We start from the raw sequence: 23,523 nt of genomic DNA, 5'->3' as shown, positions 1-23,523 counted from the left end.
CTGTGTGTGTGTGAATGAGGTAGCGCACACATCCTGCCAACTGTAACCTTCAAGCTAACGTCAATGACAGCTAGCATTTAGCTGGTGGGAGTTGGTGGATAGCGGCATTTCTGAGAGTTTTCATCGTTCGTCATCTGCGCGTTTGCAGAGGGATGCATGAACGCGATGCTTTAAATAACGAAAGGGACAAATTGCATGTCGAGATCCGGTGGAGCGCTGCTGATTCTGAACAGCTTGTGTCAAGACATCGCCACAGTGCCACGCACAGAGAGGGATTTCATTCACCCGACCCTACTCGCTAAACATGGCCTCTGCAGCCTGCAACCTTGCTGCAACCATCGCCAGCAAGACCAAGAAGAAACATTTCGTGTCTCAGAAGGTGAAGCTGTTTCGGGCCAGCGACCCGCTGCTCAGCGTCTTGATGTGGGGAGTGAACCACTCGGTAAGGGTTCCGTTTTCTTACAGGTTTATTTAACAGCTGCGATGTTGCGTCCGAGCGGATTGAAGACACGTGTGGCAGTTTTCTTGCGGCTTCTTGGTCCCTAGATAACTGTAGATTTAAACATCAGAGCTATTTGTTGCGAGCTGCGTGAATCAATGCGTTCTAACTTGAGACATGCCACTCAACTTTAGATTAAACATACAGTTCCGCATTGAAACGAATCAGATGATTAATGTTCTAGACACAAATGTGTACCATTTAGTCTCATTTGATTTGATCAAGAATGATGAGATTATCACTCACTAAAACCAAAAACCACTTGTCATCAGACAACCAGATAATTTACATGAATCTAAGAACAAAGAAAAACAGAACTATATTATGTATTACTGATGCTGTTTGAAGATAAGCACAATTATTCTCAAAATTAGAATTCAGTTCTTATATTCCCATTCCCAATTCCAATAAAATTCTTAAAGGCTTGGCTATCTCTTTAAAAATCAGTCAAATTCAACATTAATTCTGATACTGAAGGTCCTCTGCCTATTTTATCTGCATATGAGATCAACCGATCACACAGACTCTGGTGATATTTATATTAGTTATATGTCATTTTTTACATAATTTCTCTAATTTTAAGTAGGTCCCGGTGGTAAAACCATCTAAACACAATGGCTGAAATATGTGTGATATGCAGAATGTGATTATTTCATTAACACCTTTGCATGATGGTAGTGAAAATTCAACAGATGGTGCTGAAATCAGTTTGAAAGCATCCTGTGGTGTCAAGTCATTAATTCTATGACATGAATGCTAGATTTGTAAATATTTGTATTACATTTGACACATTATTTTTGTATCTGATGGTGTTGATCCAAATTAATTAATGGACAAAAAAAAAAAAAAAAAAAAAAATGCAAGAAGCAGGATATTACAACCAAACACAGGCTAGGTGATTAACTGAGGAGATTAATCCAAAAATATTTAGTTGAAAAATGAATGTTATTTTTCAGTTTTGTGGTCTGTTTCGTCCCAGTACTCAAGAATCAGTGAAATGATTGTGTCAGCGAGCAAAGCAAGTGTTTGCTCAGATGAGAGGCTTTGGCACAGAGTCGTGGTTGAGGACGCTGAATGACTAACTACACAGGCTGCAGACAGCATTAGATCCCTGATCCCTTGTCAGCGCCTAATGTCTGCACGAAAATCAAAACTATGTTTGTTCTCAGTGACTGAGAGATCTCATAACATGGATTTCTAAATTCTAAACTTTTGTTCCTTTTCTATTCACTTATTTCTCAATATTTGAGAAATGTTTTTTTAAAAAACTATTTTGCTATTTGAATCTTGATTAACACCAACTGTGGGACTAAATATGTGTTTAAAAAACATGATATATTTAAAGAATACTTTTCCTGTGGGAATGGAAGATTTGCAGGTATCTGACGAAGCTTTAATTGGTCTCCTGGGAATCTGGACACCGGTGTCTGGGAGCCTTATGCTCTGTCATGATGCACATGCATGAGATGCATGAAGTATAATTATTCATTTAAACATAGATTGAAGTCAAGACATTAAATGCTCATTGTTTTTATGCACTCTATAAGCCTCTCACATACAATTGAAAAGCATCTAAATTTCCTGTCCGTCTTGCGAGTTGAGGTGAGGAAGATTTAATGTAGGCTATAGCATATTTCAATACCAAAGAATGGCTGTATATGGCTGTTGAAAATGCTGTTTATAATTACTCTTATCTACATGAATTGCCTGTTATACTTTGTAGACCATGTAACTCATCACTAATCAAGACCCTTATGTATGAATCATGTTGGCTATTGGGCTTGATGAATTATTCTTATCTTTAAACTAACTTGCAACATCCAGTGTTTAAGGTCAAACCGTTTCAGGCTGTATTTTGAGTATCCAATATCAAAAGACTGAGTTTATGCCTGCCTAACACTTATTTATAGTCAGCTACCATACAAGCGCACCACTTATGGTGAAAGTGTTACATTGGCCATCAACAAATATTGTTTCATCCCATTTTTAAAAAAATATACTTACAAATGTCACCCCTCAGAGTATCCTAAGTGGATGTAGTAATTCACAAGCCAGTTTCCCCCTTCAGCATCCCAGTTTTGGAATAGAGAGGTTGTTTGAATGGCCTTTTGATGTATTTTCTCATCAGCCCAGAGAGGGTGTAAAAAATGAATATGTGCAGTTTAATTGATTTAAAAATCACTTCCATTTAGGCATATGACGGTATCATTTTGCGATAATTGCTCAAGCTTTTATCGTGGTATACGGTATTATCACGATATTGAAATAAGTTGCAAAAAAGTGTTAAAGAAATCTCTCAAAGAAATCTAATATCTTTTTTCTTATAACAAAAAGAACTGAACATTTAAATACAATAAAAAAAATACACAAAAAAAAATAAAGTAAATGTTTCAAACAGATTAAAGTGCAAGAGAATTATAAAGAACAATAGGTAACACTTTACAATAAGGTCTCATTAATGTTAGTTAATGCATTAACATTAACAATGAGCAATAGCATTTGTTACAGCAATTATTATTCTTTGAATAACGTTGGTTAAAAAATACAACTGATCATTGTTAGTTCATGTTAGCTCAGGTTTTGATTTTAATAATATATTATTACATATTGAAACTAATATTAACTAATATTAATAAATGCATTAGAAGTATTTTAATAACTAAAAAACTAACTAATAAATTAACTAATGGAGCCTTATTGTAAAGTGTTACTGACAATACTAAAAAATCAGAACATTTTCAATCAAAATCTAGGGCATGTTGTAGTCCAGATTAAAATGTAAAAATGTTCAAGTATGAAATTAAACAGCCTGTTAAGTCTAAGTATGAACACCATTGCAAATACAAAAATCTGAATGACTGTTTAAAAAACTGTTGAGAAACAGAAAGAAGCACAGCTGTTTTGTTTAGGGGGTTACCGCTGCATTTTTGCTGTCATGTACTTCTCATTCGTCTGTTTACATCAGAGTGTGTGCATGCCTCACATATACTGTATAGTAGCCAGTACATTTGGTTTGAAACTTATTTAGTGACTGTTAAAATAGTACGTTCATATAGTACTACATCCGCCATTGTCATGTGACCTTCCTCGTCAGTTGCGTTGCTTCATCTCCATTCACAAAGCCTCTCCTGTGGCCTCATGGGATAGTAAAGTGTCAAGTCAAGTCACATTTATTTATTTAGCACTTTTTACAATACAGATTGTTTCAAAGCAGCTTTACAGAGATAACAGGAAAATAATGCAAAAAAGTTTGTTTCCAGAAGAAAATAGTGCCACAGTCCAGTTTAAGTAAGTTCAGTGATGTTTCATTTTTGTTTTTAAAAAAGTTATTAATTAAGTTCATTTATATATATATATAGCTGCTCTGGAGTAAACCGTGATGTCATCGTCCAGCTCAGTTCAGTTCTTGTATAATAGTGTCAGTGCAGGCAGATCAATATTATTGTTGAATATTAAATTAAATGTTAAATTTAATGTCCCCAACTTAGCAAGCCAAGCCAATGGCAACAAAGGTGGAAAAAGAAGACAGTGGCAAGGAACCAAAACTCCATCAGGTGCCAGAATGTAGAAAAAATCCTTGGGAGAACCCAGACTCAAGTCGTTTTTGTATGCATATTGTGCACTCTTCAGAACCTCAAGTCATCCGGGTACTTTTCGCCTACTGTTTTATGATTTCTATGAATTCAGACATACTGCTCGACTCGCAAACATTTCAGCTAATATGGATGTAGGCATATTCGCGTGCAGCGACTGTGTATACAAACACAAAGAAATCCTCCGGAGCTGAAATTCAGATAGAGGCTGCATTCGAAATCACACACTTCCCTACTTTAACGTACGCGAAAAACAGTATGTGACAAAAGAAGTATGTCCGAATTCACAGTGCTCATAATAAAGTAGGCAAAAATTACCCGGATGACCTACTACTTCCAGCAAGATTCTGAAGTGTGCATACGATGGACACTACTATCCCATGAGGCCAGCGTGAAGCAACGTAAACTGACGTAGGTCACATGATAATGACAGCATGGCGAATGTAGTATATCCAGATTACGTTCATACTAAACACACTCATACTATAAATAACATATTTTTTTTAGCGGTCGTGAAGTAATTACTTATTCAAAATAAGTACCTACTCAAGAGCGAAAGCGATTTCGGAGGCAGCCATTTTAATGTCATGTTCTGTCTCCGACACGCTGTAAGCGGTAGACCAATCACAACAAACTGGGTCGTCTGACCAATCAGACCATAGTAGGCTCGCATAAACCTCAGCTTATGCTTTCTGTACACCTAAAGACTTTGAAAAGATTTAGAAAAGACTTTATAAGATTATCAGCTCACATCTAAAGACTTGGGGTTCACAGTTTTTAGTCTCAGACTAAAGATTTTACAAACATTGAATCTTGTAGTGACACTATTTACAAGACTACAACTAGATTATTTTAGCTTTTTATTCCCACCAAATTCCTCCTATCATGCTCAGCAGTGATTTAACAAAAATGGAGGAGAAGCAGCTAAAGTTAGATATCAACATGTATCACATTATGTTGCATGATCCAAAATATTTCTGAAGGTAGGCCTACAGTGGTGGTATATAAGATAAGATCTCTCCTTCACACATTTGGGGTGAAGGAGTCTATCGCTAAAGGAGCTGCTCTGCAGGGGGTGGGAGTCACTGTCCAAATTATGTGATTATCATCATTAAATAATAATTAAAATAATAATAATATTAATAATAAATTATCATCATTATTAAATTATATAAAGGCAACCATACAGTCATGTGAAAAAAAATAGGACACCACGAAAGCCTGTCTATTTTTCAACATATGGACATGTAATAACAATTTGAACAATACTGAAGGACCCAGTGATTTAACTAAACTATTTAAAAATAAGGAAGGCCTTTTTAAGACTCTGTGAAATGTAATTTTAAAAGAATGCAATTTGAGGAGGAATAAATTAGGACAAATAATAAATTTGAGGGTACATAACCCCCATATATTTCCCCCACACTGCTTATGAGTGTGGAAAAGGATTTAAAAAGATATCAAAGGACTTTGACATCAGCCATTCCACAATTTAATGGTGATTTGTTTGATGGTATTGTTTAATTACAATAAATCACTTTCTTTTCCAGGAATGAAAAAAAAATCAAATTAGACATTGTTATGTGAACATTTCTTAATAAAGAGTTGACTATTTAATGGGATGACCTAACTTTTTCACATGACTGTATATGGGGGTTATGAATCTATATCATTATATGATGAGAACAATAGTTTGAACTAAATATCTTGAAAGGGTATAATTTTAAATGCTGTGTTGAAATTATGAACAAGTGTTTCACAGTGAATATTCGAGGGTACATAATACAAGAAAAGATACATATTATCTACTATAGAATACAGAGAATGGACAATACTCACAGCAAGGGTAGCGAATTTATTGGTTGTTGATTGTTTTACGTCACTATGACTACGCTAAGACTTGCGATAATATCAAACATGTTTGATATGAAAGACTAGAGAAAGACGGGCATAAATCGGGTCGCCGACTGCAGATTATCACCTCACATTTAAAGATCGAGACGACGGGAGCGCGCCGAGACTCCAGTAAGATTCCTAAAAAATGCCGGTCTTTAGTCTGGGACTGTGAAAATCCTTTGGTGTACGCCCGGAGAGATGAACAAACTGTTTTCAGATTCTTTGAGAAATGTAAATGTAAATATATCTATAACCTTTAAAATAGCATAATAGGGACACTTTAAATATTATTTTTGGACTTGAGTGAAACTAGTTATAGAGATGCTACCACAAAGCACATCTTTTTTATTGTAAATAATATGGAATGTCTAAAACACTTTTGGGGACATCCATTTTGGAGTTTTCTTTCAGTCATTTTCTCTCAGTCATTGGGTGTTTGTGTAGAAAAGCATCACTAAACCCCAAAATGAATCAGTGTTGCCTGCAGGTTGATGCTCCCAAACATCATTAGCACATTCTTCCTGTTCATCCTTTATGTTTCGTTTAACTGGGGCTAAATGACAATGAGAACTTTTGGCCTCAAAAATGTAGTGAATATCGCCTGTGGGTTTAGCCTATTTTTATCATTTAGGCCAATAGAGCCCCTCCCTTCAACACATATATGCCACACCGTCTTGCGTATGCTTGATGCTCTTCTATGTCTTTCATAGTTCTTTAAGATTCATCTCTTCTCTCTTATCTAATCCCCGCTCCTCCTCCCCTCTTCTCTCCTTTTAGATGTTTCATCCTCTCAATCAGCACTGTCTCAGATGAGCTTTTTCATGTTGATTACGTAAGAGTCTCAGAGGTATAACTTAAGTCTGAGGTGAAGGAAAAAAAGGCTTCTTCCATTGTGGCTGGAACCTCCCTAATGGCCAGAATGAGAAATTGCCTGACACCCCCCTCCCCCCTCCCCCCTCCCCCCAGCCTCTTTTCTCAGCACATAAGGAACGACACTGTCTGTTGCCATTGATGTGAATTTGTAGTAGCGACGTGTTATGTAAAGCGGGTGATGAGCCGAATATGCTGACAGATATTAGTCTGCTTAGAAAACAGGCTTCAGTAATGAAATTATTTGAAGTGAAATGCAATAAAAAGAAGTAATGCTTGTAAAGAAGTAATTGCTTGTAATGTTCTCGCCGCACATGTTCCAGAGTGGCTTTCAGAAAACACACAACCTACTCCGCCAGGAACGCCTCTGGTTTCTTGGTTGCTTGATTAATCTCAATGGCTTTATCCAAATGAAATTGTATGCTGATTATGCAACCGAGTTTAAAGGGGCGGGGGTGAAGAGCCACTATGACACACACAATCTATATGTGGATGTAATTACATCAACAAACTCTATATATCAGAGATTAAACACGTCTGTCTTTACATGATTGTCATTGTACCATTTATATAAATCACACTGCAGTTAATATTATCAAATTTAATTTTGCGATTATCATAAAGATCATAATAATCATGCATATGCTATGGGCTGAATCACATGGCTCATACTGTGTAAATGAGCGGGTGGGGAGTGTGTGTTTGTGTCACGGATAAGGCTGATTGACCGTGGCTTGTCCTTCCCCGTTTTCAGCTGCTGCTGTTTCAGTGAACCTGCTGCCCTCTCCCCCAGTCTTGCAGTTGATTTCTCTAGTCCTTTTTTTTTATCTCTTTGTAGACTACTGTTCAGCTTTGCAAATCCATTGTGACATTATTGTGCAGCATTAGACAGTGAAAGATGGTGGTTCGTATTCTGAGGCTTCCAATTTCGCCCGTTGCCAGTACCTTAAATCAGAAACTGACGTATATTGTTTTTCAGCCTAATACTTATTTTCGACATCCTGTTTGTCATTGTTTTAAATCACAAAGCTTTAGCCTTTTTTATTTAAATGCTTCTTAATAGACAGGAGGACGCCCCCTGATGCAGCAGGAACAGATGGAGGCACAGGAAGATGCGCAAAAATAACTCTCTGCATACGCACAACACGTCATAGTGTAAAGGGAGTGTCCAAAAATCAGGTTGGATTCCACCTTGTAGGACAAATGCACATGTGCACCCATTTTTGGACAGAAATAGGGTTATCTTTAGATAAGTGGGCAGCTTTCTGAGTTCATGCCACTATCAATCAACTTGAACTGACTTGAGTTTATGTGTAGTCATGCATGTGCTATTGCCCATGAAAGGCCACTTGACGTGTATTGAATTATTTAGGGCAATAAAAAAAGAAGGGGACAGTCCGGCCAAATAAGTAATGCTTAGCCTGTTGGCGCAGACAGCTCTGTTTTTCGCTGCTGCTGTTAGTGAAAGGAAGTTGTTTCTTGGCAGCGTTCCATCAGTGCACCACATTTGAGGAATGGCCCCTGTACTGCAGATAGTTCTCAGTAAATAAGAAAACGGTCTGATGTATTCATTTGAAGCAGGTCCAGAAGTCTCCTATACAACAGACATCAAGCTATTTTTGATATGCATCACTGTTCAAATATTATTTTGTCATTTAGAATGATGATTTCTTTTTATGTTTTTTTTTTTTAAGATAAATGAACTCAGTCACATCCAAATTCCTGTTATGCTGATGCCTGATGACTTCAAAGCCAACTCGAAGATCAAGGTGGACAACCACCTCTTCAACAAGTAAGAAAGACTGATTCGAGACTATATTGCTGAACTTAATGGGATTATTTTATTATTTATTTGTTTGATTATGTTAGTTATTTGCTTTTGCACCTTTTTCTGCTTCCAAAGAGAGAACATGCCAAGCCATTTCAAGTTTAAGGAGTACTGTCCCCTAGTCTTCCGCAATCTAAGGGAGCGGTTCTCCATTGATGATCAGGAATATCAGGTACCTAAGTGCTTAAGGAGGTCGTATCATATATATATATATATAATAACTTTTTCTCTTTTTTTTCTGTTATGTTAGTAATTTATTGTGCCAAAAATGGTTACATTTAAATTTATTACGCCCATTTTTCACATATTTTACACTGTTGCTGTACCTTACTTTCCCAGTCCCCTCCTTCAGAAAAGTACAATGTGCTCTGATTAGTCAACTGGATCAGTGTTTTGTGATTGGTCAACCACTTCGAATGTGATGTTCCTTACCATAACCGCAAGTTTCAACACACTACTTAGGCAACTCCCATTTTTTTGCGTATTCCTTGGGCGGGAATTATTTAAATGAGGAATATTGTGACGTACATTCCTGGAAGAAAACTCAAGACTACAATGAAGGTGTTTTATGGAGTTCTGAAAAAGTGCTTATTGATATTAAAGAAAGATATCTCCCTTTTGAGTGGATTTGTGCATTGCAGACATTTTTCATGCTCAAACAGTAACATTACACACTAAAGAAAGTTGAAAATGTATGAAAACATACTAGACCCTCTTTAAGCTTTAATGGCTATTTTCTTCATTCTTCACATTGTGAAATGAACAATGGGCTGAGAATTTTTTTTGACTCTATTCACACACCGGCTGCAAGTTTGCTGTCATGTTCAATATAATATAATTTTTTTATTGCCCCATCCTTTTTGCAAAGCCTGCAGTGCACTGTGAAAAAATCACTAAACAATCCACCCTGAGATGTTGAAGCTGTTGAGGCCTGTGCACATGAAGATTAAGATCTGAAAGTTACATTCCCAGCTGGACTGTGACCGACCTTCAATGTTGAAATGTGGTTGAAATATCAGTTGTTGTTGTTTCAATCATTGAAACTACATTTAATGCTAAATGGTTGTAAAAAAGGTTAACAAAATACGGTCAGACTTTAGTTTAGGGTCCAATTCTCACTATTAACTCAATAAACTACTGTTTAAAACAACATTGCAATATCAATGTTGATTCGATTAGCAAAATTGAAACAAAATTCAACATGTCACGAACAAAGGATGAAACAAAAGACTTATTTATTGAACAAAGGAGAAACACTTAGAGATTGTTTTAGCTTTTAACAGTAAAATAAACAATACCGAACGAAGAACCTAGGAATCTAAGGTCTTAAATACACAGGGGAGTAATCAAAGTAAGTACGAACAGGTGAAGTAAATGAGTAACTACAGAAACTGATTAGGGCACAAAGAACACTGGCAAACCAGAACAGGAAACAGTGAAAACCAAACCAAAACAGAACATACACTTTACAACATGATGTTGATTCACCCGTGAACAAATGTTGAAATGTCAGTTTTGTTTTTCATAGTTCGACACAAAAAGAAAAAATTGTTGATTCCTCATGATATGACCCTTTTAAAACAAAGCATTTTTGTTTCTCAGTTCATATGTAGCGGTAAACTGCTATAATATCAGGTTTTAGTTTCTATAGCAATCATCAGATCTTTCAGGCTCAGATCAAGTTAAATGCCATAAACTGAAAATAGTGTATTGAATTTGGCCCATCTCCCAGAATATCTCAACACTACACTTACACTACTGTTGACCCATCACTGTGATAGTTGGAATCAGCATTTCATTTTCATTGAAGTGAAAGCACCTTTTTTTTTTTTTGTGGTGTGTCTCCAGGTGACTTCAGTAAAACATCTTCTCTATCAATATCCAAAATGATTTTAATATGATTACAATAGCGGTTCTCAGCTGGTGGGTCGTGAGCAAAACATATTTGGTTTGTTCTCATTGCGGAAAAAAACAAAACAATGCTAAATGCTGCTAATCTTGAAATCGTGCTTAGGTTGGATATCAAAAAGTCATGAAAAAATGATTTCCATACAGTATCTTTTGTTGTTAATGTCAAATAAGGCTGAGAATCTTAACAGTATTTTTGGTGCAAATTCATCGTCATTTGAAGCAGCCAAATTTGGTTGATCCCATCTTGAACAGGTTGTGACAGGGCCTCACCCTCCAAAATCATGAACAAAATTATGCTACGGGGGGGGGGGAAAGGCCTGCTGTTTTCACATTTACAAAATTCAGTTTTCCTACTCCGTAAATGTCTTGTAAATAATTTTGCGATTGGCCTATGTTGTTGTATTGTAATGTTAATTAATAAATTAATATAAATATTTCAGCTTTTGTTTTTAAAGAGGATTTTACTGCTCGAGTTGTTGATGATCATTTAAAAAAAAAAAAGATTGATTTTTGGTATCCAAATCTGGGTCCTAAAGCAAAACCAGTTGGGATCTGGGTTTCACTAAGACATTTGGAACAGCTTTGAACATCATGAAAACCAATCCCTTTCAGTACAGTGACAACACAGTGTGTGGCTGTTGCAGTAAACCGCAGAGACCTTGCGTTTTTGGCAGCTATAATGAAGATGGCATCTCAAAGCGCAGGCTGTAACTCAGCTGTGCTTTTGCTGGTTGAATTTTAATGTAAACCTATTGTCTCCTATCTTTCTGCAAGGGGCACTAACTGCAAAATGTTCTTTATCTTGTTTTCTGTTTTTGTAAGAGAGCAAGGATGTTTTGCAATCCAAATGACCAAATCTGCCAAAATGTTTCAGTTTGTTATGAGGTTCAATAAAAGTCTGTACAGTCTGGCATTCCAGTCTGACTGCAGTCTAGGAGAAGTGCCAGTAGCTTTTCAGCGTTTTATGGGAGCTGTTTAGTGTGAAATCCTTCACTGTTCTTTTCTCCCGTGGCAGAACTCTCTGACACGCAGGGCCCCGATTCCCAGTGACGCTCAGGGCCGCAGTGGAGCTCGTTTCCACACTTCATACAACAAGAGATACGTCATCAAGATCATCACCAGCGAGGACGTGGCCGAGATGCACAACATTCTGAAGAAGTACCACCAGGTAGAGGGAAAATCTTTGAACAAAGAAAAATATTCTATTGTGAGTCTCACAAGCTGTGAAGTGTAAAGTGAATGTTTTTTTTTTTTTTTTTTCGTATTTGCCCACTGTAGTATATAGTCGAGTGCCATGGAAACACGCTGCTCCCTCAGTTTCTGGGCATGTATCGCCTCACAGTGGATGGAGATGAGACCTACATGATTGTCACTCGCAATGTTTTCAGCCACCGGCTGCCTGTTTACAAAAAGTATGACCTGAAGGTGAGTGGTTGGAGTGAATGGATCGGGGCATCATAAAATTGTGTGTAGCAACTCATAATGTAATAGCAAAGTGTAATCTAGTAACTGCACATACTGTAGTAAGTTTCTGAAAACATAATAAAATAAATATATTTTTACATTATGAGAAATGTATTAAATTATAAATTATTATTGATGTTGATATTACTTAATTGTATTACTGTACATTACTTCTTTTATATACATAAGCCAAATACACTTATAGGCTTTAGATAAAGAGAATATTAAATATTTTTCAATTTGACAACAAAAAGTTATACAAACTGTTAAATGAACGAACAGTGTACAATACCAAAACTGTTTCTCAATACAGTGCTCAGGTATATATAAAAAAATCACAGTATCACTATAGCAAGGGAGGGGGGGAATTGTGAAGAACTTCAAGAGAAGATTTGGCGAATAATGTCTTTAGTTCATTAGTTCAAAAAGCTTCTCTATAGAGAATCATATCACTAAAATTCTAAATGCGTTATACATTTTTTAGAATATAAGCAAGATTTAATGACAACCATTTAAATGACTGCATCTCAAAAATGATTAAAAACGTATAAATTAGAAAGCCAAGACTATTTTTTAATGTAGGGCAAAAAACTTCAAATGTGTTTCTGGGTCAAGGTGACTCAAAATTATAGAGCATGCATAATCACAAAATTAATACAACTTTTATGAAAATTAAGTTATGTTTTGTGCTCAAATGTATTATATTGAAAGATAATTATTATTATATTGTAAATATTGTTTCTCTTGCACATTATGTGCTGGTATTACCTTATGAACTGTAACTGCATTAGAAGTTGCTACAAATAAAATGTTCATAATATAATAATTTTCTCATACAATAACCTATTACATTATGTGAAAATTTGTTATTACATTGTTACTACATTAAGAGCTCAAGATTTTATTACATTTTAAGAAAATTATTACATTATGAACATTTTATTACATTTATAATGTAAGACTTATTAAACTGTATGTACGACTTATTAAACTTCTGCTATATTTCGAGTCTTTGAGTTGAGGCATGCGATAACTTTAACTCATTATTCACAGAAAATTCAGACATCCACCCTCGTTCTTCCTGGTGCGTTCACGAGAGAAGTAGTGTTGTCTGATTCATGAACAAATGACTCTTTTGAATCAGATCTTTTTAATGAATTGGGTGAACTGTACAATAGCAGAAAAATAAGTACAGCAGAAAACTAACTTGTTCCAGAGTGGGAAATAAGTAATATAGTTTTTGATCTTTTGAGGACATTCAATTTTTTAATTTAGGGTAACTGTTCTTTTAATAATGACTTTATGTTCATTTTCAGGGATCCACAGTGGCAAGAGAGGCTAGCGACAAAGAAAAGGTAAACTCTCTCTCTCTCTCTTGTTTTATCATGTGTAGAAAGCATATCACTTTTGAATAGGGGATGAACTTCCAGGCTAAAACATTTTCATTTCCAGTGTATGATTACATGTTCAGAAAATGAGCTCATATTTGCATGTTGAATGTATTGCATGTCTGAGTTTGGAAATTGTTTTTAAAAAAAATCTGAACATATTATAACATCATATTCCTTTCTATTTGTCTTGTGTATTAAATAAAATGATCCTGTGTGAAAAGATCCCATTTTCTACATTCTCCATTCCTTGGGAAAACAACTCTGTTCCTTTTTAATTCAGTGTTTGCTTGATTTATTTGCTTCAGAGTATGGTAAACTGCACTTTTGTAGTTATTTTAATGAAAAATGAAAATAATTATAATATTGGATTAATTTAAATCTAAGAACCGTGGTGTCTCTTATATTGTGATACCCTATTGTTTTACCCTGTAATTTAAGTACACTGATCTCTGAATGTAAAGAATGAGATGGTAAGTAGAACTATTGGCTACTTGTTTTCAGGGAACATTTGACTGTTGGATTACGCACTATCACACTGAATTAAACTTCCTGTGCAAACTGCACTACCGTTCAAAAGTTTGAGGTCAAGATTTTTATTTTCAGCAAGGGTGGAATAAATTGATCAAAAGTGACAGTAAAGACATTTATAATGTTCCAAAAGATTTCTATTTCAAATAAATGCTGCTCTTTTGCACTTTCTATTAATCAAAGAATCCTGAAATATTTTTTTATTAAAATTTCCACCTAAATATTAAGCACCTGTTTGCTGTTTTCAAAAGAATAATATAAAAGTAATATTTATAAGTAATATACACTCACCTAAAGGATTATTAGGAACACCTGTTCAATTTCTCATTAATGCAATTATCTAATCAACCAATCACATGGCAGTTGCTTCAATGCATTTAGGGGTGTGGTCCTGGTCAAGACAATCTCCTGAACTCCAAACTGAATGTCAGAATGGGAAAGAAAGGTGATTTAAGCAATTTTGAGCGTGGCATGGTTGTTGGTGCCAGACGGGCCGGTCTGAGTATTTCACAATCTGCTCAGTTACTGGGATTTTCACGCACAACCATTTCTAGGGTTTACAAAGAATGGTGTGAAAAGGGAAAAACATCCAGTATGCGGCAGTCCTGTGGGCGAAAATGCCTTGTTGATGCTAGAGGTCAGAGGAGAATGGGCCGACTGATTCAAGCTGATAGAAGAGCAACTTTGACTGAAATAACCACTCGTTACAACCGAGGTATGCAGCAAAGCATTTGTGAAGCCACAACACGCACAACCTTGAGGCGGATGGGCTACAACAGCAGAAGACCCCACCGGGTACCACTCATCTCCACTACAAATAGGAAAAAGAGGCTACAATTTGCACAAGCTCACCAAAATTGGACAGTTGAAGACTGGAAAAATGTTGCCTGGTCTGATGAGTCTCGATTTCTGTTGAGACATTCAGATGGTAGAGTCAGAATTTGGCGTAAACAGAATGAGAACATGGATCCATCATGCCTTGTTACCACTGTGCAGGCTGGTGGTGGTGGTGTAATGGTGTGGGGGATGTTTTCTTGGCACACTTTAGGCCCCTTAGTGCCAATTGGGCATCTTTTAAATGCCACGGCCTACCTGAGCATTGTTTCTGACCATGTCCATCCCTTTATGACCACCATGTACCCATCCTCTGATGGCTACTTCCAGCAGGATAATGCACCATGTCACAAAGCTCGAATCATTTCAAATTGGTTTCTTGAACATGACAATGAGTTCACTGTACTAAAATGGCCCCCACAGTCACCAGATCTCAACCCAATAGAGCATCTTTGGGATGTGGTGGAACGGGAGCTTCGTGCCCTGGATGTGCATCCCACAAATCTCCATCAACTGCAAGATGCTATCCTCTCAATATGGGCCAACATTTCTAAAGAATGCTTTCAGCACCTTGTTGAATCAATGCCACGTAGAATTAAGGCAGTTCTGAAGGCGAAAGGGGGTCAAACACAGTATTAGTATGGTGTTCCTAATAATCCTTTAGGTGAGTGTATTAAGAAGAAAAAATGTTTCTTGAGCAGCAAATCAGCATATTAGATGATTTCTGAAGGATCATGTGACACTGAAGACTAGTAATGATGCTGAATTTTTTTTTTTTCATTTTAAAATATATTAAAATAGAAACCAGTTATTTTAAATTGTAATAATATTTCGTAATATTACAGTTTCAATGTATTTTTGATTGCTTGATGAGCAAAAATCTTGCCGACCCCAAACTTTTGAACAGTAGTGTATATATAAATACATTGTGTGCGTAAATAAAAGGCTAATACTCTTGCAGTCTACTCTTGTGTACAGTATTTACTCACATAAGGCAAACCTAATCTTGTGTTTTTCTCATATATGTGTAAATATTGAGGGCATGAACGATTTGCATGCATATATAATTTATTTTTCTATATGCATGTTAATCTTGCTGGCATGATGAATTATTTCTTTGATTTATTTCTCCTTTATTGAGATTTTATAGTTACATTCTATCGCTGTATATGATACTCTCGGGCAAATATGAACTGATGTATATTTGTAATTATGTGTCATATACAGATTTATTGTCATTCACAGTATTTGATGAAATGTGTCCCTTGCTTCTCAATTGTGATTTCCTTAACATTCTCCCATGATATTTTGTCTTCACTTGGTTACTGTACAACAGTCATGTTATCAATCAACTTTATATCACACATGTACTTTTGGTGTGTTTCTTTTTGATGCATGTATGTGGGATATGTCCATCTTTTTGATTCTTCCATTGTCTTCTAAAGGTTTTACATGTTTTTTTATGAAATGTTAAAAGTTAAAAATGCCTAAGAACGCAGTTCCCTAAAGTTACGTAGAAAGTTCAGGTCTGTCACCTCCACACAGTGATTTTTGGGTGCTTGCGTTTTGCATCTGACCTCCCTTCTCCCTGCAGCCACGCCCACCTGAGGAGGCTCCATCCAAATCACGCATGAGCCAAAAGCTACAAACCATCCGGATTGCCACACGCTTTTACTGCGCCATAAGACACGTAAGGACACGACAGCAAAGAACTTTCCCATATTGCTCAGTGTTCTTCTTCAACATGCATCACCCCGCATTTTGCCTCAGGAAAGCACCGTTCCCTCTGGATCCCACAAGGGACTGTAAACACAAGCCCGTGGCCGGTGCTTTAGGTTTAACTTATCCTCCTGTTCCAGAACGGTGACTCCATCTTCGTCAATCTCTGCTGGAATTGCGAAAAGAACTGGAATACTAGTGCGTCAGCATTTGAGTGTTTTGCTGAGCCATATGAGGTTTTATATATATACCTTCATATGGTCATCTGCATGTTCAATTAGTTTGGAGTCTCAGGGATCAATTCTAATTTTCATCAAATGGTCATAAAGGGTGAAAACATGTATTCTAGATTTCTAGATAGATACTAGATCTAGATTTTTCTTCAGTTCTGACACAAAGATAATTTATTCAACTAGAACAAAAGTAGGCTATTTAACTAAATAATGTTTTTTTATTTGATGTTTAATAAATGTATCACAAATTTAATCTAACACATGAAAAGCAGATAAAAAGCTAAAAATGGAAATAATGTAATTATTTGCCACATGTTGTTCCAAGCCTAAATGACTGTAGAACACCCATTATTTGAGTTTTTTGGTTTAACCAATGAAAGATTTATTTACTTATTTATTTTTTATCATCTTTTCTGTTCCACAGAAGAAAGTAAGTCATTCAGGTTTGGAACAACATGAGGTAAATGATGACAGAATCTTCATTTTTTGGGTGAACTATCCCTTAGAATCTTGATACTAGCTTGATACTAGGAATCGCTGATGTTTGTGAAAGTAGGCATTTAGGAAATAACCCTTGGTTTAATCATTGTAATTATTTAAATGCTGTAATTGTCTGTTGGCTCTAATAGTGAAATCTAAATCATACCCTGTTGCTCTGAGTGTCCACAGGAGGCAGAAATCTGCTTTACATTTCACCCGACTGCATCCGTGATGTGCTATTTTTAAGCTCACTGAGTGAATTCACATTTGTTGTGTGTGGGCAGATCAGAATTGCACCAGGCCAAGTGCTGAACTTCTTAATTCACCCCCATAAGACTTTATTTATTTTTTAGATGGTGATTTTTAGTGTAATATTTAATATTATTATTTAGTATAATAATAGTGTGATAAGATGATGGACACAAGAAATTCGTCATTAATTGTTAGAATTATGTAGTAAATGTGAAGAGTGTTAATTCCACAAGACTAGCAGCACCAAAAAGAATTGCAAAAATACTGCAAACGCACAGTTCCACCCCATTGGTCGAGCTAATGTTGATTTCTCTGTCCCAGTCGGGCCGCTCAAACAGACAGATTGCATTTTCATTTGGTACTGCTAATAGTACAGAAAATACACACTTCCATATGTAAAAATATTGCTACTTTTGTCATAAAGTTTTCATTTTTTTAAGTGTATTAACAAATCAAAATATGTGCAGAAGAAAATCAGAATGTATGGCCGTGACACCATCTTTTTTTTCATTGCTTAGTAAACTAAACGTCAAGTTTAAATATACAGATTTTGCTACTTTAACTCTTTTTCTTTCCCCCAATGTGAATAACAGACCAAGGAGCTTCCAACTTACAAAGACAATGACTTCATCAATGACGGCCAGAAAATCTACGTAGATGAGGAAAACAAGAAAATGTTCTTGGAGAAACTGAAGAATGACGTAGAGGTCTGTGTGCATTAAGTTTGTGTGTTCATCCATCATGTGCTTTGCCACTGCCTTGCTGTTCATTTGCTTTGTTTAATGTAATTGGATCATTAAACTCTTATCTAAACGCTCATTCACCCTAATCACCCCTCTTTGTCTTTAAACTGTGTCTAATTAAAAAGACAATGATTGTTTCATGCTTAATCCTTTGAAAAATGTGTTTCCAGTTCCTGGCCCAGCTGAAGCTGATGGACTACAGTCTGCTGGTGGGGATCCATGATGTGGAGCGAGGGGAGCAGGAACAGCCCGAGGAGGAGAGTGAAGACAATGACGCTGGCGAGGAGGAGGGAACGGAGAGCGACGGAGGGGCCACTGGCTCCCCACCAGACAGCCCCAGTAACACACTAGACAGCAATAGACCTCTGGGCCCGGGAGAGTTTGACCCCGTCATTGACGTATATGCCATCAAGAGCCATGAAAGTAAGTCATTTTTCTAGCTCTAAAAGTAGGGTTGCTTGATGGTTTTTAGGATGTTCTAGGTGGTTTTGATTTTCTAGTCTCTAGATATAGCTTGAGAGACATTTTAATTTATCTTTTGCCCATTTGATCTGGATGAAAATTGTGAGAACAATCACTTAGAAAAGTAATACTACACCTTTCATAAATAAGCTGAATGATTTAAGGTGTCATGTATGCCTGTAGCATGAATAGTACTAGACAAGTAATGCACACAATTTTAATATTTGGAGTTTGAAAAACCAATTAAACATTGGGGGTAAAAAAATCTGTATTGTGTTACACTATTCATCTGTAAATACTGTAAATTCAGCCATATTTAAATTGTAATGTGTAGTATTGCACATTCATGGATTGAAAATCTGTTGGGTTTTTTTTAATTCACAGTCAGGTCAATAGTTCAGATTTGACTATTTATATTTTTTAGCAATATTTATTCATTAAATGTTACATTTTCCATTTTTTTTGTTCATTATTTTTTTATAATATGCATATGCAACAAGCTAGAAATTATGCAGCTGTAATGCAACTCCATAAATTCATAAACTCACTTTTGCTGGAAAATTATGGAATATGATGGATAACATTGCTGACCGTTTATAGTAGTATTTATTTTTACTCTTTCAAACTTGATCTGTTATCCAGCTAGACACGTTATCTTGGTTGACAAATCAGCAGATTCTGCTTGAGTGCATCACATAAAGCCAAGCATTTAAGTTTGCAAGGCATATAAATACAAATTTCTGTCATGAAACTCTAGATGGTGCAGAGGCTGATAGGTCCTTAACTCAATCTGCTTGCAATCACATCGTTCTCTATAGGGCACAGCTGATTGGTTCCTGCTGTATCAGCAGCCAATGAGCTCACTGCTCAACTTTCAAATACTTGGTCAGCTTTTGCTCCACCTGTATAGATCTGCTATGGGTAATTCACGTACGCTATATCGTACAGCAGCGTGTCGTGTATGCATTGGCAGTATCAAGTCCCGTACTAGCTCTGCAGCAGCAGCAACATAACAGATGTATTCCGCCAAGACCAGACATTAACATGATCACATCCATTACCATGCCAAACAGTTGTCAGGAGTTGTCATGACAGAAATGGATGTACAAGCTCAGTGAATGTTAAATATGCAGTGGCAGCACAGCACTGTTAGTGATAGTTCTGTCTCACTTTGTTCCAGTTCTTGCTTAAAAACACTAGCTCATTCTTCCTTACAGATGCTCCTAAAAAAGAAATCTACTTCATGGCGGTGATTGACATTCTCACTCCATATGATGCCAAGAAGAAAGCAGCCCATGCAGCTAAGACAGTCAAACATGGGGTAAGAGTTACAAACACAGTTCCCCCTTCTATGTAAAGCGATTTGAGTGCATATATAAATGTAATGAACTATGTCATAAACAGTGCTAGTACTAAGTGACACGTTTTTGCTCCTCCTTTTTCCAGGCAGGGGCAGAGATCTCAACGGTCAACCCCGAGCAATATTCAAAGCGCTTTTATGACTTCATCGCCACCATTCTGTCCTAACCGCGCGCGGCCTGATGCGGGATCACAGGTGGTCACATATGAGCTCATATCCTAAGAGAGGTTTCGCTGTGCTCACGGATACATTGTCTCTCTGCCGCTCGTCAAAGGATCACTTCTGAGATCTATCAAGATCTTTTTCGTTTTGTTTACAGTTTCTTTTTCCTCCTCTGTTCGATTTCTCAGTAGGTTTACGGCTCCATGTGTTGTGATATAGTCATGCATATATAGCGTTCTGTATCTTTGTGTTAGATATTGTTGATTGAGAAACCGAGTGATGTTGTTTGTGCCCAGCTACGTGGTATGATTATCATACTGGAATTCTCAAAGCTGCTTATATATTTATTGTCCTTTGTTTTCTCTAGAGAAAAATTCACTGTTCTTAATAAAAATGAGAAAAAAGTCCAGTTTTTAATAATATATTTTAATTCATTAAATAAATTTAGCCCTGAACAAAAATGACCAGAGTCAGAATAAAAATGAAATAGAGCAGAATTGTTTGAAAGTGTTTATCGCTCTTGAGCTGCAGGCAGTACCTTTAAATAAAATCCGGGGTTTTTTTCTATCCGTTTACGAAAAGCGCATGTAACGGTAAAAAAAAAAAAAAGTGATGCAACTTCAGGTTAAACTGCTAAATTCATAGTTAAGCGAATTGGATTTAGATGATCTGCCTGTTGTGCATTGTAAAGTCTTGCACAGGAGCTCAATATTTGCAGTTGACTCCGATAGTAATGTTTAGTATAAAGCAACAGATTTTGCACATGATCTAATGCACCAAAACATTTATGCAAAAGATTCCAGTTGACTCGCGGAGGGTCATGCAATAGTAGTGATTCGTAGAATGTGTTAAAAGCACCTAATGGGTTACATGTGCATCGCCACTTTTGTATCCCTAGTGAAAGAACAAGACATAGCCTGTTTTTTGTTGATTACAGAACATGTTATGAAAAGGAAGCATATTTTGTACCTCCTCTTTTTTTTTTACAGTCACATTTAGCAAGTTTACAGTGGGCCGTTCTCTTGAGAATGCAGTTGTGCTGCCGCTATATTGATGCTTGAATCTGCGGAAAGTGTTTCAGTTGCACTGTAAAGAGGGGAGGACGCTGCCTGACTCTGTCTTACTGTTGATCTCTCTCTCTCTCTCTCTCTCTGTCATCATTGTCTGAACTTTGTGTGATCCCAGAGACCTTTAGTATTATAAAAATATATAGATATTGTGATATGTCTTCTTCTGGAATATTGTTTGCAAAGTAATCCTAAATATTCTTCTGTATGTGTTGACATGTATACACTGTGCAAGGGTGTGCCTTTTTTACTCTGAATTATTTAATTTTGTATTTGAATCATTTTTTTAAAAAGAGACGTTTGAAAAATGTTATTTTCTAAAAAGGGAAAGGTGAATAGGACGAATCCTAAGGTGGTTTTGCTGTTCATGTGTAGATGTGTAAATATGCAAGTGTGTTACGTGTTTGCAATGACTGAATGTTGCAGTCCTAATGGTACAAAAACTTTACGGTTTTCCTGTTAGCTTAGTTTACCGATACATTGTTGTTATAATTGAGGTTGTTTTTTTTGTTCAAACTCTTTTGAGGCTTGATGTGTTGCTGTATTTTCATTTCTGACTTATCAAGCAATGTCAGTTCTTGTTTTTAGGACAATTTTCAGTGGAGGTCTATGTGTGTAATTCAGCACAACAACAAGCTTCATTAACACACTCCAGATTTATTCTCTCTGAGTCTGATGAATTTGATGTATGTACAACACATTTGAATCTCAAAGAAGTCATTTCAATGAGCTTTTGAGGGGAAAAAGACTTCACTTTGTCTCAAATTGTATAGAGTTTTGATCTCATGTGATGTAATTTGTAAAAAACATGCTTTCATGTTGATGGTACAGTGTGAGGTGAAGGAAATGTGAGCACTTTTAATTACGCTATCAAAGGAAGATATTATTGGTTGTCAGTCTACTTGTCATAACTGTTGTCTACATCATGAAAGTGTGCAGCTCTTGTGTGTTTGTGCTGTAGGCCTAAAATATCTAAAAGCATCCTGTCCCATAAGCATTGCTCAATAAAACGATGCATTGCTCAGCTTGATTAATGTTTATATAATATTCATGTATTATGGCAAAATCTTACATTCACAAGACGAACCATTAAAAAATACTAAATGCTTCCCCTAAAAGGTTTATATTTGGTTGTGTTCTTCGTTAAACCCATGGATAGACAAAATAATTGTTATATAATGGTTCATGTTCCGTTTTTAATAATGTCTTTTGTTAAATGCAAATGGAACAGCTTTTACTTGACTTTCAAAATATAATAAAGGCTCACAACGGCAACATTTTTGTAAGTTTTATTAGAGTGATTTTGTGTCAAATTTGACATATTTCCATATTTCAAATTAGTTTAGAAATATATATACATATATATAACATATCACTATCATAAATGATACAACTTCATGTAATTAAAAAGAAAAGAAAAAGTCTCATCTTGTTGGTATATTTCATAACAGTGTAATGGCTAGTGGATGCATTAACTGCTTACAACCACACGAGGGCGCATAGCGCTCCCGTACTGTGGCATGACAATCAATGAAGGCCTTCCAGAAACGCTTTGCCTATTTTAGACGCGGCAGTAGATCATTTTATTTTAATACGGAACGCTACACAGCAATAATCAGTGTGTATTAACTTTGAGGGTAGGCTTTATGTAGTGTCATTTATGTTTGTCAAACAGTGCCGAACAATATCAATCGAGTAGTTTAAAACAGCTGAAACAACAGAAAATGATCCTTCGTATGACATTTTTATTGATTGATTTATTGTTATTTATTGTATTTTATTATCAGTAGGCTTGGTTTTAAATGATCTAGGCACACTGAGGTTAATCTCAGCGCAACACCAGAATAAATAAAAAATAAACACACTATTCATTTAATTTAAACTGAGACTGGGGCGTTTCAGAGACATAAAAATGCGCTTCGGCGGCTGTTTAAATTTACGACTTTCGAAAGATCTTAACATAGCTAAATGTAGCCTATTTGACTGAAGTTTTCCTTTCTTTTTTTTATCTAAATAAATTGTAACATTTAAAACTGATTTTAAACTTTTTTCTTTTATTTTTTTTATAAATATCGATAATAGCCTGTTCATCGTCGACTAAACAGCCTGCTTATCATAAGCCGCTAATTCTGACAGAACACCAACGAGATAAATCAAGCGCGGGCGACATAAGATACATAATTAAAAGGCCTAAGTTAGATCATGCCTTTCTAATAAACACGGTGTTTATT

At 36.1% G+C, this 23,523-nt stretch overlaps 1 protein-coding gene across 2 annotated transcripts; it reads left to right on the top strand.

The window, feature by feature from the left end:
• The first annotated feature begins 249 nt into the window (after window positions 1-249).
• On the top strand, window positions 250-22,576 carry pip4k2ab (phosphatidylinositol-5-phosphate 4-kinase, type II, alpha b). Of its 2 annotated transcripts, XM_079875176.1 has the most exons (11): window positions 250-442; window positions 8,553-8,650; window positions 8,762-8,858; window positions 11,613-11,765; window positions 11,876-12,022; window positions 13,378-13,416; window positions 16,409-16,504; window positions 18,092-18,205; window positions 18,412-18,664; window positions 19,921-20,024; window positions 20,150-22,576. In XM_079875176.1, exons 1-11 carry the CDS (start codon window positions 305-307, stop codon window positions 20,228-20,230), a joined length of 1,320 nt encoding a protein of 439 aa, XP_079731302.1. In that variant the 5' UTR covers window positions 250-304; the 3' UTR covers window positions 20,231-22,576. The 2 variants fall into 2 exon arrangements, with proteins under 2 accessions (XP_079731302.1, XP_079731303.1); XM_079875177.1 differs by lacking the exon at window positions 16,409-16,504.
• Window positions 22,577-23,523: the final 947 nt, after the last annotated feature.

The sequence above is a fragment of the Squalius cephalus genome, assembly GCF_949319135.1.
Source record: "Squalius cephalus genome assembly, chromosome: 7".
Classification (NCBI taxonomy): domain Eukaryota; kingdom Metazoa; phylum Chordata; class Actinopteri; order Cypriniformes; family Leuciscidae; genus Squalius; species Squalius cephalus.
The sequence above is the reverse complement of the archived record's forward strand: the minus strand, read 5'-3'. Positions and strand labels throughout refer to the sequence as shown.

Excerpts from the sequence above, each read along its gene's own strand:
- pip4k2ab (XM_079875176.1), top strand. The coding sequence starts at position 305 with ATGGCCTCTGCAGCCTGCAACCTTGCTGCAACCATCGCCAGCAAGACC. Across the intron at positions 16,505-18,091 it reads TTTACTGCGCCATAAGACAC|ACCAAGGAGCTTCCAACTTA; the intron begins GTAAGGACACGA and ends TGTGAATAACAG. Across the intron at positions 18,206-18,411 it reads AACTGAAGAATGACGTAGAG|TTCCTGGCCCAGCTGAAGCT; the intron begins GTCTGTGTGCAT and ends ATGTGTTTCCAG.